The following is a 19897-nucleotide window of genomic DNA, read 5'->3' on the forward strand; positions in this document are numbered from 1 at the left end:
ACACAGAGTTTAGTGAGAGGGAGGAACTGAAGGAAATCAGTATTAGTAGAGAAATGGTGTTGGGGAAATTGATGCGATTGAAGACTGATAAATCCCCAGGGCCTGATAATCTACATTCCAGATGCTTAAGGAAGTGGCCCAAGAAATAGTGGATGCATTGGTGGTCATCTTCCAAAATTCTATAGACTTTGGAATAGTTCCTACAGATTGGAGGGCAGCTAATGTATTTAAGAGGGAGGTCGAGAAAAAAACAGGAATTATAGAAAAGACAACCTGACATCAGTATTGGGAAAATTCTAGAAGCTATGATAAAAGATTTAGTAGCAGAGGACTTGGAAAACAGTGACAGGATCGGACAGAGTCAGCATGGATTTATGAAAGGTAAATCAAGCTTCACAAATGTACTCGAATTCTTTGAGGATATAACTAGTAGAGTTGTTTGGGGAGCGGGGAGGGAGAGCCAGTAGATGTGGTTTATTTGGATTTTCAGAAGAGTTTCCATAAAGTCCGAGATAAGAGATTAACTTGTAAAATTAAACATATGGAATTGAGGGATGTGTATTGAGATGGATAGAAAACTGATTGGCAGACAGGAAACAAAGAGTAGGAATAAATGGGTATTTTCCAAGTAGCAGGCAGTGACTAGTGGAGTTACGCAGGGATCCGTGATAGGACCCCAGCTATTCACAATGCATTTTTAAAATAAGTTTAGAGTGCCCAAATCTTTTTCCAATTAAGGGGCAGTTTAGCGTGGCCAATCTACCTACTCTGCACATCTTTGGGTTTGTCGGGTGAGACCTATGCAGACACGAGGAGAATGTGAAAACTCCACACGGACAGTGACCCGGCCAGGATCGAACCCGGGTCCTCGGTGCCATGAGGTAGCAGTGCTAATCACTGCACCACTGTGTGCCGTCCTATTCACAATGTATATTAATGATATAGGTGAGGGAACAAAATGTAATATATCTCCAGATTTGCAGAAGACACAAAGCTGGGTGGGAAGGTGAGCTGTGAGGAGGATGCAGAGATGCTTCAGTGTGATTCATGCTAGTTGAATGAGTAGACAAACGCGTGGCAGATGCAGTATAATGTGGATAAATGTGAAGTTATCCATTTTTGTAGCAAAAACAGGAACGCAGATTATTATCTGAATGGCTATAGATTGAGAGAGGGGAATGTGCCCCGAAACTTGGGTTTCCTTGTCCACCGGTCGCTGAAAGTAAGCATGCAAATGCAGCAGGCGGTGAAGAAGGTAAATGTAATATTGCAATTATATAGAGCCATGGTGAGACCACACCTGAAATATTGTGTGCAGCTTTGATCTCCTTATCTGAGGAAGAATGTTCTTTTCACGGTGGGAGTGAAGGTTTACTGACGCCTGGGATGGTGGGTCTGATGTATCAGGAGAGATTGAGTTGTTTAGGATTATATTCGCTGGAGTTTATGGGGATCTCGGAAATCTATAAAATCCTAATGGTGGGCCCCAATCACGGGCCAGGCCACCATGGGGGAACCTCCTGGGGCCAGATCCCCCCCCCCCCCCCCCCCCCCCCCCCCGAGGCTGCCCGCACAGCCAGCCAGGTCCCACCGGTAAGTACCTGTTGTAATTTACGCCGGCGGGACCGGCCTAAAACGGGCGACCACTCGGCCCATCGCGGGCCACAGAATCGCTAGGGGGGGGCGTTGCTAGCGGCAGCCGACTGGCGTGGCGCGATTCCCGCCCCTGCCAAATGAAATGAAATCCTGGTGCCGGAGAATTCAGCAGCCGGCGGGGGCAGGATTCTCCGACCCGGCGGTGGAGTGGGGTCGGAGAATCCTGCCCAGGTTCTGTGCTAAACTCCCGGCGGGTGCCGATTTGACACCAAATCGTTATTTTCCGTCATTTCGGCAGCGGCGTTAATGCGGTCCGGAACATGCGTACAGTAGATACCATTTTCATCTCATTAGTGGGTGTGACCAGGTATTCTCCGGGGCCTCCGCGATGCTCCGTCTCCGATGGGCCAAGTTCCCAACAGCACAGTTCACTTGTGCTTTTAAAAATCGTGAAACCGGCATCATGGCTGCTGAGGGAGAGGGGCTACGAAAGTGTCCAACATCGCCATAGTTTGTTGACAGTTGTGCCACTGATGGGGGGCCTTTTGCCAGGACCAGGGGCAGTAGCGGGGGAGTGATCAGGAAGTGGGCTGTGGGGTCAGGGTGGACGGACAAGGAACACCATTGCCGGAAAGGCAGCCAGGTAGCTGCGCACGCCGCTGACAGCCCACTGTGAAATTAGGGCCATAGGTCGTACAGGCGTCTCTTCCCCCCCCACCCCCCCCAAGGCCACTTGCCTAGTTGCCCTCTAGCTCTAGCTGTATGGGCATGCTCCAGCACAACCGGTGCCATCTTGCTAGCTGGGATGACTGTGACTGTGTGGGGATTGTAGTGTGTATATGCAGCTGCAGCTTGTCAGCCTCCCGAGTGTCAATCGTGGACCCAGCAAATCCTGCACTGTTTTTCATTGGAATCAATTGTGTTCCACATGGCGTGGCACCAGTGCTGGCCCCTCCACAGTTGCTGAATAGATCCAGGGTCAGCACCAGTTTTGCTGTTGTGAAACTCCACAAATTCTACGTTGAAGTCAACACTTAGTCTCAGAAACGGAGAATGCTGCCTGTATTGTTTCCAGAATGAGTTAGATATAACGCTTGGGACGAAAGGGATCAAAGGATATGGGGGGAAAGCGGGGAACAGGTTACTAAGTTGGATGATCAACCATGAATGGCGGAGCAGGTTTAAAAGGCTGAAAGGCCTACTCCTATTTTGTATTTTATCCAATGTTTTGATGTGCCTGTTATAGTTTCTCCAAGTCTCCAAAGCCTATAGGAATATGGGGATCACAGGTGCCCAGTAAACCATGGCCTTAGTCTTGGTTTGAGATCCTGGTCCTCAAATACTCTTTTCCTTAGTTGGCCAAAGGCTGAGCTGGCACATTGGAGATGATAATGAATTTTGTTGTCTATGTACACCTTTGTTTGAACTAGATTGCCAAGATATGGAAAGTGATCCACATTTTCCAAGATCTCGCTGTTGATCTTAGAGGACCTTGATTTTCCATGTGTTTAGTGAAAGGAACATTCTCTCCTCGGCTTCGGAGGAGGAGTCAACCATGACCAGTTTCTGAATGAGCTTGCACACAAGCATCATCTGAATAATGAAGGTCTCATCACTGAGGTTAGAGTGATTTGGGTTTTGGATTGAATGTGGCATTGTTGGGCAGTTTCCCATCTCTATACCTGTGAGTAATTTGCAGGAGAGCCGGCGTAGTGTTGCAGTGAGGAAAACGAGAAGAGGGAATGAAACTAGGTTGAAAATCTATTAAAATCAGTGAAAGCAAAAGAATGTAATCCTAAAATGAGTCACAGTTTTTTGCAAAGTAAAAACTTGTCCTGCACGTGCCTCAAGATCAAAATCTAGGTTTTACCTTGCATAACTCCATCAGCCCCCAAAACAATCAATGTACACACTGCAACAACTTGAAGAATTGCCTTACGACCCATGTATAATAAGATTCCTCTGAGCTTTGTTGGTCTCACCATGATTCAGCTTCTTGAGGATAGAGCTATATCTGCTCTCATGGAAGCTGCCAGATCTACTGAGTTTTTCCAGCTACCTCTGTTTTGATTTAAGAAAGGGCGCTCCAAGGCAAGACAGTGGTACCTGGCCACGATTGCAAAATTCCATTGCCCAGGCAAAAGGTGCTTCTAAAAATTTGGCATGAGCCAATCTATGCCTGCCGCCGTACCATGATATAAGTAATGTAACATGGAGTCTACTTCCTTCCAGCAAACCAGTTTATTCAGCCTCTGTGCACAGTAGACTTCACATTCTTTTTGAATTCAAATGCTGGTAGCTCCTTCATGTGGCCTTTTGAGCCAGATTGTAAAACAGTGTAATACTCTCCCTAGACTCCAAGGTTGGTCTTGGGTTTCCAAGTCATTGACACTAGACCAGAACAATTCTTTCAAGCATGATTAACAGTAGACTTTAACAGCAGAAAAATATTGGGGATTTTACTTTTGCAATTGTGCACCCTTCGGTTAAGGCCAGCCCTAATCCAGTTCATCTCGCTAGTGGTCTCATGCAGCATCATAAGGTCCTGTGCAGATTGCTCTGGAGGCTTTAATTAGTGCTTTATAGATTTCTTCTGTCTTGCAGCTATTGATGTACTGTCTAATATATTATCCACAGAGCAAGAACTTTGTAAAACAATTCAAAATTTATGGATTATGAGAAGGGATTAAAAAATATTTCTGATGTGCAAGTTTCTTCTGTCATACCTCATAATGTGAATTACAATTATAAATTTGTAATTATAAATTTGCATCCTTTAAATGATATAATGCAACATGTTGATACAAATATCGAGTCCATTTAAATGTTAATGGTCTTATGATTCCATTCACAACTTGGGTGCTTTTATATGCACACACACACACACACACGTAAATATGTATTTATACACAGGTATACAAAGATATATGCTAACTAAAGATTTTAATTTCCTGAATGCTTCACTGTTAAATGTGTTTTTACTGAAAGGCTGCTTTGGCACACCTCGAGTCCTTGGCCATAGATGGGGAGCAAGCTCCTCCTCCAGCTCCCAAAGAAACGATTGAATGCTTACCACAAGTTGCAATCTCAGAGAAACAAAATGGTAAGTGAAATGATTATTCCTTTTAAAAAAGATAAATAAATTTAGAGTATCCAATTATTTTTTTTTCCCAATTAAGGGGCAATTTAGCGTGGCCAATCCACCAAACCTGCACATCTTTTGGTTGTGGGGGTGAAATGTGCAAACTCCACACAGACAGTGACCCAGGGCCGGGATTTGAACCCGGGATCTCAGCGCCGTAATCCCAGTGCAACTACTGCTCCACATGCAGCTTGAAATGATTATTCCTAGTATGGGTGCATTAGTATTTCTGAAAATTAGGTTTAATTTTGCGTCATTTACTACTCAAAATGATTTTGATAGGACAAATTATATTATACAAGGACTTCAAAAGTGTAGGAGAAATCCAGTTGATTGTTTTGATTTTAATTTGATATGTAACTGCCAGCCCCTTCTTCAAAAGGTAAATTTAGTTAAAAAAAAAACTTATTTAATCCCTCTTGTGGGTTGAATTAGATGATTTCAGCAAATGCAGCACCCTAGTAGCCCTTTGTCCTCTGGAATAATGCTTTTGCATATAACAAGGATACTTAATGACTTGATCTTTGTCTAATGAGAAAATCTTAGCTACTGCCTTCGTGACATCAGCTGTTCACAGCCTCTCAACAATGCACAACATTGCAAAAGAATTTCTCATGTTATTATTTTAAATTGTTTTTATAATGTGGGCAACGCGTTTGTCCTGAGAGGTAGTGGAGGTTCTCTTAAACCACTATGATTATTGTGGCAGTGTGCTCCCACAGTTGTGTTGGGTAGGAAATTCCAGAAGTTTTGATCCAGCCTCGAAGAGGGAATGGCAATATTGTAGTCAAGCCCAGGATATTCTGTAATTTGTTGGGGAACTTGGATGTAATTGTGATCCCACAACATTGTTGCTCTTGTTCATCTTTGTGACAGAGGTTGCAGAATGTGGAGGGAGGTGTTGTTGAAGTAATGTTGGATAAATGCTACATGAGGTGTTTACAGAATACCTGAATAGTTTATCTCTATTATGGAAAAAATGTCAATTCAGTGCCATTCTAACTGTACTTAATTCCTAACCAAACTGGTTATTACTCAAAATCCTCGGCCTCTGTACATTATTTTCCTTTTCTCAAACTGGGCGTTGGCTACAGTGAAGAACTAATTCAAATATTTGAATAGATGGGGAGGAATTTAATGTGCTTCTTGTTAGCTAACTGCATAGTAACCAGTGTTCTGAAAGAAAAAAATAAACCCAAAAATAGTCTTTGGAGGCTGAGAAATATTATTGCTGTATTCTGAATGAAAATATAATGCATGATGACCTGTTTAATGCAATACCATTCTCTATTGGTCACTTAATAAAAACAGTTCTTAATTTTTAAGCAGAATTGTATAATCTTGATTTAGATCTGTGTTGTAATGATGTTGTAATGATACTATTTATCCTGCAGGCCTGGAGCAGTCCTGTGCCATCTGTTGCAGTGAATATGTGAAGGAAGAGAAGGTGACAGAGTTACCATGTCATCATCTATTCCATAGGCCATGTGTGACCCTCTGGTTGCAGAAGGTATGTATTAATGATCAACATTTTAAATCATTGGTTCAAAAAACATTCCTGAGCACAAAACAGTTCAAGAGATCTTTGACATGTTTTACTGTGTTCTTATTTTTGTAATCTGTGGTAAGACTGATGTTTAAAATATACAACTTAAATTTGTAGTATTTATAAAATTTTAATGTTTTCATAAAATTTGAGCAAACTGAAGCCATTATTATCATCAGTCCCTCCCACAAACTATTCCCCAGCTGCTGACTCCAACCCTCTTCCTGGTAATTATCTGAGACTGAATCAAACTGTTTATAACCTTGGCGACATATTTGACTTTGAGCTTCCCACCACATAACACATGCCATCACTAAAACAGTACATTTCCACCTCTGAAATAATTCAACACCGTCCCTGTCTCACTTCATCTGCTGCTGAAAATTTCATCCATGCCCCTCCAGACCAGAGGTGAGAAATTTGTGCCATTTGGTGGAATTCCAATTTAGGGATCATGAAATTCGGATCTTTTAATCTTTTTTCCAATCTCCACCTTTGTGCTTAAACATTTAAAAAAAACACAATGCAACTCTTGAGCTTACAAATGAAACAGCAGAAATGAAACAGATTTCCTACTGATTCTGAAAGAGGAGGGATGTGTTTGTGCAATGTACCTGCTCCTGGCCGCCAATGTAGCGCCAGGTGGCAGGTATCACAGTGGTTAGCACTGTTGCCTCACAGCGCCAGAGTCCCAAGTTCGATTCCCGGCTTGGGTTACAATCTGTGCGGAGTCTACACGTTCTCCCCATGTCTGCCTGGGTTTCCTCCGGATGCTCCGGTTTCCTCCCACAAGTCCGGAAAGATGTGCTGTTGGGTGAATTGGCCATTCTGAATTCTCCCTCTGTGTACCCAAACAGGCGCTGGAATGTGGCAACTAGGGGATTTTCAAAGTAACTTCATTGCAGTGTTAATGTAAGCCTACATGTGACAATAGTAAAGATTATTATTATTAATGTGCTTCCAAGCGACTTTGTCAGACATGCTGTTGGAGCATGAGCTCCTGGGTGAGGGAGGATCGATTGTGCCATATGAATGTCACAAAGGATTTGAGGAACAGTTGTGAGATCAAATATGGTGTGGAACGTGAGGCAGCCCGGTGGGTAGGACATCCCTGAGCATGGTTGCTGACTGGGAGGAAATCAGGTTGCTGGCAGCCGACTTTCAGAGGGCAGCATGTAGAGATACAATTGTAAAACTTCTATTACACTAGGTCGTAAGCTTTTCCTCTGTGTGCCCTAATTTCTGTATTCTCTACAGCTGCCTATCTTTCTTGCCCAATAACGAAAAGTTGAACACAACTCCATTATCAATAAATAGATAAATAGAAGATTCAATTTTTAATCTTGTTCTTCAAAAGTGAATATTGCAAAATGAGGCAAAAGTTTGAACCTTAGAAATTAGCTCAAATTAGTTTGCCGATTGTGGTTGCCACCATATATTTGGACAAATCCATTACAGTGATTTATAGTTATAAAGGCGATTTAATGTAATAAAATGTCCCGATGTCCTCCAGAGGAGTATTATAAAACAATTATGAGACAAAGCCAAAGAAGGAGATATTAGGTCAGACAACCAAAAGCTTAGTCAAAGAAGTAGGATTCAGAAATGTCTTAAAGGTGGAAAGTGCAATAGAAAGGCAGAGAGGTTTAGATAAGGAATTCTAGAGCTTAGAGCAGGGGTGGGCAAACTACGGCCCGCGGGCCGCATGCGGCCCGCCAAAGGTCTTTATGCAGCCCACCAAGATCAAGTATCAAGTCATAAAAAAAAAATAAAAATAGCTTTTTCTTTTTAAATTTAAGGTTAATGGGGGGGGGGGGGGGGGGGGGGTGTTGGGTTACTGGTATAGGGTGGATACGTTGACTTGAGTAGGGTGATCATTGCTCGGCACAACATGTGTTTCATGTGAAGTTTCTACTTTAAAATATTAATTAATAAAATTAATGCTTTTTTTTCTTTAACTGAGTTACTTTGTTTTTCAAATAAATGTGTTTCATGTAAAGTTTCTACTTTAAAATATTAATAATAATTAATTGCTTTTTTTTTTCTTTAAAAACCTTTTATTTTGGCTATTTTAAATATTAATTATTTTACTTAATATACTATGCGGCCCTTTAAAATTGTGAATTTCTGAATGTGGCCCTTGCACGGAAAAGTTTGCCCACCCCTGGCTTAGAGTCTTGCAGCTGAGGACACGGCCACTAGTGGTGGAGTGATTAAAACTGGGGAAGGTCAAGACGCCAGAATCAAGGCTTCCGACAGGTGGAAGGAGGTCGCACGTAAGGTAGCTCAGAGTCCTTGATTTTTGTTATCTTTCATCCAGTTCCCGGGGTCATTGGTGGACAAATTCGTCACATTTGAGAGCCTTTTGGGTGAGGATGTCAAAAGGCACAAAAAAGAATATTGGAAATGAGGGTGTGACCTCCTAAGGAATTGGGCAAGGTGCAGAGTCCTGCTGGATTGAAGATGATGGAGGCAAGCTTGCTGGGTGGGGGGCGCACCTATAATCTTTATTAGTGTCACAAGTAGGCTTACGTTAACACTGCAATGAAGTTACTGTGAAAATCCCCTAGTTGCCACACTCTTGGCACCTGTTCGGGTACACTGAGGGAGAATTCAGAATGCCCAATTCACCTCACAAACCCATCTTTCGGGACTTGTGGGAGAAAACCCACGCAGACACTGGGAGAACTTGCAGACTTCGCACAGACAGTGACCCAAGCCGGGAATCAAACCTGGCACTGTGAACCAACAGTGCTAACCATTGTGCTACCGTGCTGCCCGTACCGATTACAATGGATAAGCTGACGGAGGTAATGGCTGTCGCATTTGAAAGACAATTCAGCCAGCATTTCGAGAGGCAAGGGAGAGAAATGATGGAAACCCTCAAAAAAATCGTGGATGATGCAGGGGTTATGGGGAGAATGGGGATGAGAAAATGTCAGCCATGATTGAATGGTGGAGCAGACTCGATGGGCCGAGTGGCCTAATTCTGCTCCGACGCCTTATGGTCCCGATAAAGGAGGCTTTGTGGAGGACGTCGAAGACAGTATGGGAGTATGATGAGGTGTTGAAGGGGGTGGAGGAGACACTGTCATGACATCCCAGCTAGCCTCGCTGGATGTGGAGAATGGAGGACCGGAATAAGGGCCTGCGAGCTACGGTGGAGGATCTGGAGAATAAGTCGAGGCGGCAGAAACTCAGGATCGTGGGGTTGCCTGAGGGGGTGGAGGGTCCAAGGCCAACTGAATATTTTGAGGCAATGTTTATGAAGTTGACGGGGGGAAAGAGGATCAAGTCCCTCCACCCCCAATTAAGCTTGATCGGGCCCAGTGGTCACTTCGGGCAAAACCACAGGCAAATGAACCACCACGAGCAGGAGACAATTTCAAAAAGCCCTGTGTACAACTTCAGAAGGACATAAACAAGCTGGTGGAGTGGGAAAATAGGTGGCAAATGAAGTTCTTTTAAAAAAAAAACATTTCTTTATTCTCCTTTTTCACATTTTCTCCCAAATTTACACCCACCAACAAAAAATAATAATCAGTAACAAATGTCAATCCCCATATCAAAAATAACAATCCCATCCTCCCACCAAACCCAAAACATTCACCCACATGTTCACATAAACAACTGACAAAAAGAATCCGGAATCCCCCAACTAATGTTCGATGTTATCCAGTTCTTCAAAGTGCATAATGAATATTGCCCATGAATTGTAGAACCCCTCTGTCCTTCCCCTCAGCTCAAACTTAACCTTGTCAAGAGTCAAGAATTGCAACCCCCCCCCCCCCCCCCCCCCCCCCCCCCCCCCCCCCCCCCCCCCCCCCGCGCTACACCAGGGCACAGGGTGGAGAGGTTGCTCTCCAACCCATCAGGATCTGTCTTCGGGCGATCAACAAGGCGAAGGCTACGATATCTGCCTCCGCACCCGTTTCCAACCCTGGCCGGTCCGACACCCCAATATGGCCTCCCGGGGGCCCGGGTCCAGTTTCACGTGCACCACTTTAGAAATTACCCTAAAAACCTTCTTCCAGTAATCCTCTAGCTTTGGACAGGACCAAAGCATATGAACATGATTAGCGCGCTCCCTCCCCCCCGGCAACGTTCACACACATCTTCGATTCCTTCAAAGAATCGGCTCATCCTCGCCCTCGTGAGGTGTGCTCTATCTTCAGCTGTATCAGCCCCAACCTCATGCACGAGGTGGAGGCATTCACTCTCCGGAGCACCTCACACCAGAACCCCTCCTCCTTATCCTCTCCCAACTCTTCCTCCCACTTTGCTTTGATCCCCTCCAGTGGTGCCTTCTCCTCTTCCAAAATAGCTCCGTAGACCACTGACACTACCCCTTTCTCCAGTCGTCAGCACCACCTCCAGCAATGTGGAGGCCGGCTCCTCCGGGAAGTTCTGTATCTCCTTTCTGGCAAAATCTCGAACCTGCATGTATCTAAACATTTCCCCCTGCTCAAGCCCATACTTCGTTTCCAGCTCCTTCAATCCTGCAAACCGACCCCCAAGAAACAAATCTTTTAGTGTCTTAATCCCTTCTCCTCCCATTTCCGAAAATTTCCATCTCACCTCCCTGGCTCAAATCTGTGGTTCCCACGAATCGGCATTTCCCTTGACCCTGCCCCCACCCCGAAGTATTGGGGAAACTGCCTCCAAATTCCCAATGAAGCTATTATTACCGGACTCCCTGAGTACTTCCCCGGGGCTATCGGGAGCAGCGCTGTTGCTCGTGCTTTCAATCCTGACCCCTGCACAAACTCTTCCCCCATTCTGACCCATTGGTAGTGAACCCTTCTGACCCAGCTCCGTACCTTCTCCACATTCGCCACCCAGTAATAATACATCAGGTTTGGAAGACCTAAACCCCCTGCCTGCCTTCCTCACTGTAGTAGCACCTTTCTAACTCTGGCTATCTTCCCATCCCATATGAACGTCGTAATCCTTCCCTCAATCTCTCTGGTGGCAAATGAAGTTCAATGGTAGGAAGAACATGGAGATACAATAGAAAATAAGGGCTAAAATTCTAAAAAGGTGCAGGGACAGGTGGATATGTGCATAGATCATTGAAGGTGTCAGGATAGATGGAGAGAGCAGTTAAAGTTTCTGGGCTTTATTAATAGCAGCATAGAGTATAAGAACAAGGAGGTTATACTGAATTTATGCAAGACACTAGTTAGGCCCCAGCTGAAATATTGTGTACAATCCTGGGTGCATTGGAGAGAGTGCAGAAGAATAATTCCAGGGATGAGAAACTTCAGTTATGAGGATAGATTTGAGAGGTTGAGACTGTTCTTCTTGAAGAGAAGCCAGCCGAGAGGAGATTTGGTAGAGATGTTCAAAATCATAAGGGGGCTGGAGAGAGGGAGATGAAAGCAAATTACTGCAGATGCTGAAATCTGAAACAAAATCACAAAATACTGGACAATATCAGCATATTAGAGCGAGACAGCTAGCGAGGCCATCAACCAAAACCCTACACATCCCAGATTCCATCCATACCCATACAGCCTCCAGCTCCCCACATCCCCCCAGCGCATTCGCCGCCCAATAATAAAACATGTCGGCCTTTCACCCCTTTCAGACAATGGATATTGGAATTCCACAAGCAATGGTGGCCATTCTGCTAATTGCTGCAATCTGGGGGATGCTCTGCGACTGGATGAGCTGGAGCTTGTCGAGGAAGATGTAGTTGCAGCAGCGGAGGGTGCAGCATTGCAGAGCGCCCCAAAGGACCAGGAGGCTAGCGGCCCCACAGGTCAAGGAGGAGAAGGTGCCAAGGAGGCGCTGCATGAGGCCCCGCGTATACTGGCAGCCTCCATCATTCGAGGACCTACCCGACTGGGCATGCTGTTGAAGATTCCGGATGAGCAGGGAGCAGTGCGACATATCTGCCAGATCACAGCACACCTGGTGGAGGTATGGGGGAGGACACCCGTTCCCGGTGGCCATCAAGGTGATGGTCATCCTGGACTTTTACGTGGCGGGGTCCTCCAGGTGCTGAGTGCGGACCTATCTGGGATCTCACAGACCTTGACGCATAGGTGCCTTCGCGGAGGCCCTGTCAGCTTAATACATCCATTTCAATGTGGACTGAGCCCACCAGCATGCCCTGGGCAGCGGGGTTCACTGCCATCAATGGGATGCCCCTGGTGCAGGGGGTGATTGACGGGATGCATGTCCCCCTATGAGCACCTGCAGATGACAGACCGCTCCACACCAATCGAAAGGGGTTCCACTCTATGAACGTGCAGCTGATATATGATCTCAGCTACGCATCATATAAATCTACATCCGATACCCTGGCAGTGTGTTCCTGGCACACTCGACGATTCCTGACATGTTCGAGACACGGGGAAAGATGGGCAGGACATGGGGCCCAGGCTGGCATGGGAAGCTGCACAACGTGTGCACCTGGGCCAATGCGCACGGGACGCTCTGATTGCCTCCAGGTTCACTGACTGGGGAAGGGAGAGAAACTGGCCAGGGGCACGGACCCTGCATCCTCCCGCGATACATACCAGCCACACTGCAGGATGCAAGCCCTGGGTTGATAGTAACACTGGTCCATGGGATGATGGATGATGACAATCCGCTCTGCAATGAGTTCAGGTGCTCCGCATCGTTTGACAATGTCTGACTCCTGCCCATGGGTAGAACTTTTGACCATCCACCTGGGCTATTCCTGCATGTATCACTGTGTCATCTTCAGACTTGAGCTCCGGGGTGTCCTGCGTCTCGGGTCAAGGGCTGCTGTTCGAGCTGCGCTCCTTGGCTCATGGGGAGGGGGCTCCAGCTATGGAACTGGCTCAGGCTGGTGGACACAGGATGTATCTGCCCTATCACCAGCCGGTCCTGCAGGACACAAAACAAGATGCATGATTAGACCACGGGCCGGGAGTGAGAGTGGGTATGGGTGTCGGCATTTGATGCAGGGTGAGGGTTCGGCCGCCCTCCGGGTTGGGGGGGATAGGGTGGCAGGTTACGGGTTTGTGGGACGCGGGTTAGTGCTAGGGAACAATGCTGCCTACTTACCCTGGCAGACCTGAGGTCGTGCAATTAGTTCAGGCACTGCTGGCTGGTCCAGACAGTGTTGCTGATGGTGCTTACCGCCTCTGCCACCTGTGCCCAGGCACGGCGAATGACGGCAGCTGGCAGCCTCCTTCCCGGGCCGGGGTACAGGGTCAAATACCTCTCCTCCACCTCGTCCATGAGGGTCTCCAGCTCAGTGCCCATGAAACTGGGTACTGCTGTCCTCGCTGCCATCTTGTTGGCTGGGATGGTGCGTGTGGGGAGTGGAGTGTGTGTACGCGGCTGTCGCTAGTCAGCGTCCTGTGTGTCAATCGTGAAACTGGCGAATCCGGCATCGTTTCTCATTCGAATTGATTGTGTTCCACAGGCGCTGGTGCTAGTCTCTTAAAAGTAGTTGAATTGGTCCAGGTCCGGTGCCAGTTTTGCTGTCGTGGAACTCTGCGCCGGAGTCAACATTTTGTTTCAGAAATGGAGAATTCCGCAAAATGCTTTTCAGAATGACCAGACATTTATTCAATAAAGTCCTTCAGATTCTTGATGGTGCTTTGGACCTCTGACCTAGCAGCAATTTTCCCAGGTTGATGTTCAGCTCCTGAGATGTTGTCATTGAACTGGAACTTGAGCTGGGCTGAGTTGATTGGGGATTCCCCGAAAGTGTTCCTCAAACCTTGCGTCCTTCTCCTCATTCATCAGTCAGGTCCTGCCCTTATTGGTACAATCTGGAACCGTGTGACTCAAAAGGAAATGTGCTATAAATGAACCACAATGAGCAAAGTTTGGAATCCCATTGGCATTTTTTTTTAATAAACATTTTACTGAAGTATTTTTGGAATTGTAACAACAAAATAAACAATGTACATGAAACTATAAACATAGTGCAAAAGCGTCTCCCTTCTTTACAGGTCCCACCTTTATTAACCCCCTAAGCTAAACTAACCCCCCCCCCTCCCCTTCTGCTGACGATTAATTTTCTGTCGACTTCCGAGCGAACCCTACCTGTGACCCGCTCAAGACGAACTTGATTTTCTCCAAACAGAAAGCTAGCCATGTCAGATAGCCAGGTCTCCGACGTCGAGTCCCTTCAAGCTAACAGTATCCATCTCCGGGTTACTAGGGAAGCAAAGCCCAGAACGTCTGCCTCTTTCTCCTCCTGGATTCCTGGGTCTTGTGACACTCCGAAAATTGCCACCTCTGGACTCAGCGCCACCCATGTTTTTAACACTGTGGACATGACATCTGCAAACCCCTGCCAAAATCCCCTTAGCTTCGGACATGTCCAGAACATGTGGACATGGTTCGCTGGTCCTCCCATACATTTTGCTTACCTGTCTTTCGCCCCAAAGAATCTGCTCATCCGGGTCAATGTCATGTGAGCCGGGTGAATGACCTTGAATTGTATCAGGCTAAGCCTGCCACTCTACTCAACGTGTCAGCCCATAGACCATCCTCTTATCTTTCCTTCCAGCTCCTCCCATTGGCAGTTATAAGCAAATTGCCGTTTTCTTTTTTTTTAAAGGTTTGAGGGACAGTTGTATATGCCTGTTATCAATAGGGAGCCTGTTTGCCAGCTGGGTACATCAGCAGTACTTTAGTCCTCCATTGATAGTATGCATTCATAAGATTATCCATTGAATTTACATACAAATTACTACAAGCCAGTACAAGAATTTTTAATAAACCTCTCATTTCTACAGTACAGGTGTTCTGAAGTTAAAATTCTGTTGAAATGTTTTATCTTATTCAATGTTGACATGAACATATCTGATCAACATTCCTGATTGGAAATTGAGTGAAACAAGTAGAAGAGAGTGATTACATTGGCTTTGCTGACTGACTCCTTGTTGCATTTCAGTCTGGGACATGTCCTGTATGTCGTCACATTCTTGCATCAACACTTCCCGAAGCTGCTCCTACTGCATTTTTATCAGAACCAGAGATCCCTCCTTCTACCCGTGATGGTCCTGCAATACGATGAAGCCAAAGTTTTCCCAATGAATGTGAAAGGGAACTGCACTATTTAAATAGGAGCAGAAAGTATGAAAATATGTTGTGATTTTACTTGTAGGCTTATTTTGTTAAAAGACTGACAAAACTGTCTTACTACTGGTGAGGTGTTTAATTCTGCGTTATAATTATATGTAAAAAAAAAACTTCATTAATGGTTGTATTTTTGTGACAGAAAATTAGACCTTTTGTTGCTGTTAATATTTGGGCAGGGTTATGATGTGTTTGATTGATTTCTCTGTTCAAATGAAATTCTAAATATGCTTTTTGGTAAAACAAAATCATGTATTTTGATGCTGATATCTATTTGCACAGAGAGCTTAGGGCACAAATGTATTAAGTTTTATTTTGGAAGTTAATTCTAAGGTTTTTTTGTTTTGTCTAATGCAGTAACACACTGACTTTACATAGGGTGATGGAGCGTGAGGAAGTTGTCTTAATTCCATGGAATAAAAAAAACTTTAGTTTCTTTCAATGTGACCCGAACAGTGACCATAAACGAAGACATCATCTGAGAGCACAACAGTTATTGAGATTTGTTTCACCTCCAATAAACTGCATTATGAAAATGGAATATTGTCATACTGTTTAAATGTAATTGTTATTCTGAATTCAAAAATCAGAGGAAATATTCTCTTATTTTAAAACTGGAACATTTAAAAAAGATTTTGCATGGTTACAGCATGAATGTGATTTTTTAAAAAATTCTTTGAATTCTCTTCCTTGTTCTGTATTGAGATCAGTGCCACATGAGTTCATATGGTGTACATCGCTGGATGTGGTAACGTTGAAGTATAGTGAAGTTACCAATCAGAATTGCATACAGAGTATCTACTAACTTGGTAACTCAAAATTAAAAATGTTTTATTTAAACAGCAACTGCAGAGAAACAAAGTGCAGTGACTTATTGCTAAAATCTAATTCCCAAAAGCAGAAATATTATGTGGAAATGTAGTTTGAGGAAGGATTAACGACTGGCTTTCTAAAGACATCCTTTGACGTTTTTATGTTTTTGAAATTATAATACACATACGAAGAATAAACTGAATGGGACGCAATGAGATTGATTTGACTTTAAAATGTTTACTTTTCATTACTTAGATCTCATTCATATTTTCATTCCTATCTAATCATACAGGTTCCCAGAATTACCAAGAAGAAGAAGAATTTTGTTTTGCCTTATTTTAAAACGGTTACCAATTTAACAAGGATAGATATATTTTATTGCGATTACAGTGTTTTCGCTGCCCTTTTTATGGAAGATTCTACAGTTTTTAATTTCTTTTAATTCATACTGAGGATGTGGGCATCGCTGGCAGGACTGCCCTTATCAGCTTGCGAGGTCTTCAGGAAGACTGTGCCATGGGACTAGTCACAAACATGCCAGGCCAAATAAGGACAGCAGGTTTCCTGTAAAGGATATAGAACATAACAGCACAGTACGGGCCCTTCATGTTGTGCCGACCTGTGAAACCACTCCAAAGCCCATCTACAGTATTCCCTTATCGTCCATATGTCAAATTTTTCCATATTTGAGCACCAGTTCTATTTTTGCTGCAGTTTTAACAGCTTCATGGTCATTTTTACTGATGTCTTTATATTTCCAATTTAAAAAAAATCTGACCTTAAATTCTAAAAGTGCCATGGCATAAAAATGCCATCATGATGATTTCTTGTTAACTACCACCCACCCCCATCTTCCTTGTCTACAAAACTGAAGATTAATTTTAATATAAAATTTGCACGTTTATTGTCTGTATAAATTAAGGAAACACAAATTTAAAAAAAAGTTAGGGTGATTATCTTAAGAATACTAAGAGATACAAAATTAATATAATTAAAAAGGAAGCACCATATAGCCCTGTTCATTTTGGAATCAGTTTCACCATAACATCTGATTTAATACATCCCTGTAATAAACGTGTCCAGATGCAGTAAAATGATCACGGAAGAATTCAAAATATGGAATGCATGCATAGGTTAAATATTGCTTTCAAATTATATTTTGGCATTAATTGTGGATAACAAAAAACTCTTGAATTTAGCTATACCTGCCCAACCAGAGGCCTACCATTGGAAATTCATAAATTGAGCTCACCAACATAGTCTAGGTTGTAAAACAAAGTACAAGTAAATTTTGAGTCGCTGCCCGTTATCAGTACGTATTGGAAAATCACAGAAACCTTATCTACAATTTTTAGATACTTGTTGGCGATGGCAAAGGGCTCCGACTACCTATCCAACCATGTTCTTTTGTCATTCACATGTAATTATGAATGTCCTTTCACATTAAGGTAGTAAATCTCTTTCATAGATGATGTTACTTTAAAATATTACTGATTCCCAGTTATGGTCTCTGGGTTCTGGGCAATGTCTTGCTTTTTGGGCAAATTATTTGGTTATTTTACTTTTTTGCAACAGGAAATGTTTAATTTTTAGTGCATTTAATCTAGGATCAGACTTTGGGTCGGAATTTACACTAGAATGCGCACTAGCATGTGTATGGCCGTCTATAAATCAAAAGGTCGATAATAAAATGGTTTAAATGGCAAAAATAGTTACATAAGAATATAAGAGATTAGAGCATTCGACTTTGAACTGCTTCACTAAATACAATTATGACTGATCTACCTCTAACTTCACTCAGCTTCAATGTCACTTGATGCATACAATCTTCAATACAGCCAATGATGGAACACCCACAAGTTTGAGATAAATAATTCAAAAGATTCACAACCACCTGCGTGAAGAAACTTCACCTGTTGCCAGGCTTAAATGATCAATACTTTAAACCCGAGACTGGATTTCCCAGTTAGGAGAAACACCCTCTCAATAGCTACACTGTCAAGCCCCTTCGGAATCCAGAGAGTATTGACCCAACTTACTCAGCCTCTCATCTCGGGAACCAATCAAGTGAACCTTCACTGTTCCACCTCGAAGTTCTTCCTTTGATATGGAGACCAAAACTGCACAGTATTCAAGATATATCATTCCTTCCTCAATGTTTACTGTAATTGAATGCTACATTTTTGTATTCCTTGTAAGAGTATACCCAAAGCTCTGAAAATGTAAGTTTCACACAAAAAAATATTTTTCAGTTCTTCCAGTCAGAGAACAACCTCACAATTCTATTATACTCTGCCACTTTGTTGCCCACTCATTCAACCTCCTTGCAGCCTCTTTGTGTCATCACAATTTACCTCCCCACCTAACTTTGTATCGTCACCAAACAAATATATTAACCTGTTATCTCTTTAGCTAAATCTAGATTATAAATAAGACCCCAGCACCGATCCTTGCGACCACTCCACTATTCGTAGCTTTGACTCTGCTTCCTGTCTTTTAACCAATCTTTATTTCATGCTAATGTATTACCTAGTTCTTTGAACCTTTATTTTTCTGTATTCACCTTTTGTATAACAATAATAATTGTCACAAGTAGGCTTACATTAACACTACAATGAAGTTACTGTGAAATGGTACCTTATGAAATGCCTTTGGCAATCCAAGGATACTACGTGTACTGATTCCCCTTTATTTACCCTCCCAGTTACATCCCAGACAGCATGTAATGTCACCAGAGGGCAGGTGATTTTTGATGAGGTGAATAGCCAATGTCCGGTAGATTGTAAACAGAATGGACAATCACGCAGCCTTGCTTGATCACAGTTTGGATTTTGAAGGTGGTTGTTTCAGACCTCCATGCTTAAGACAACTCCAGCCATAGTGCAATGAAGCAATTGCAGGATTGTGAAGTTTCTTGGACATCAAAATCTTTGGAACACAATCCACCGAGTTTTGCAATTTACTTAATTAAATGCTTTGTCAGGTTAATGAATGTACTTGAATGTTCTGGTGTTATTCTCAACATATTCTTGGTCCTTATTGGAGGCTTCTCTGGAAGATGTAAATCCAGTGTCTTTGGGAAGATTTTCTCAGCCACAGAAAGCAGGTTATTCATGAGATTGTTAGTTTTTTTTCTGCTATGAACAAGAGGGAAATACCTTAATTCGCACAGCCAAGTTGCATTGTGGCACAGTAGTTAGCATTGCCACTTCACAGCGCCAGGCACCCGGTTTTGATGCCGACGTCAGGTGTTTGTGTGGAGTTTGCACATTCTCCCACAGTCCAAAGATATACATGTTAGGTGGATTGGTCATAATCAATTTCCCTTTAGCGTCCAAAGGTAGGGTGGGGGATTGGGCCTAGGTAGGGTACTCTTTCAGAGGGTTGGTGTGGACTCGATGGGCCGAATGGTCTGCACTGTAGGGATTCTGTTCTAACATAATTTACCTGCCTTCTTGAAAGTATTGGTGGGGGAATAGTTATTTGCCTCCCGTATTCAAAGGAACCATCTTGATGGAAAACTCTTTAACCTCCGTCGTCTCCATGACAAAAGTAAACGGACCATCATAAATATACATGATCTACAGATTGTGGTTGATTTGTGTCCAATCTACACTTGGCTTGCAAGCCACTCTTGATCTCTTTAATTCTGCGTACAAGGAACTTAGCCTACCCTAGAATGATGCCCAAAAAACAATCCACACCTGCTGAGCCAAATATTCAAC

At 43.6% G+C, this 19897-nt stretch overlaps 1 protein-coding gene across 11 annotated transcripts in view; it reads left to right on the top strand.

Moving 5' to 3' along the window:
* Window positions 1-16389, top strand: part of pja2 (praja ring finger ubiquitin ligase 2) — a 104195-nt gene extending 87806 nt beyond the window's left edge. For 10 of the 11 annotated variants that reach the window (XM_038805133.1, XM_038805128.1, XM_038805131.1 and 7 more), the window contains 3 exons: window positions 4585-4699; window positions 6133-6248; window positions 15175-16387. In XM_038805133.1, coding sequence (XP_038661061.1) covers window positions 4585-4699; window positions 6133-6248; window positions 15175-15297 — 354 coding nt within the window. In that variant the 3' untranslated portion in view covers window positions 15298-16387. Of the gene's footprint in view, window positions 1-4584; window positions 4700-6132; window positions 6249-15174 lie in introns of all 11 variants that reach the window. The other variant, XR_005461624.1, reaches the window with a different exon arrangement.
* Window positions 16390-19897: the final 3508 nt, after the last annotated feature.

The sequence above is a fragment of the Scyliorhinus canicula genome, chromosome 8 (genome assembly GCF_902713615.1).
Source record: "Scyliorhinus canicula chromosome 8, sScyCan1.1, whole genome shotgun sequence".
NCBI lineage: Eukaryota > Metazoa > Chordata > Chondrichthyes > Carcharhiniformes > Scyliorhinidae > Scyliorhinus > Scyliorhinus canicula.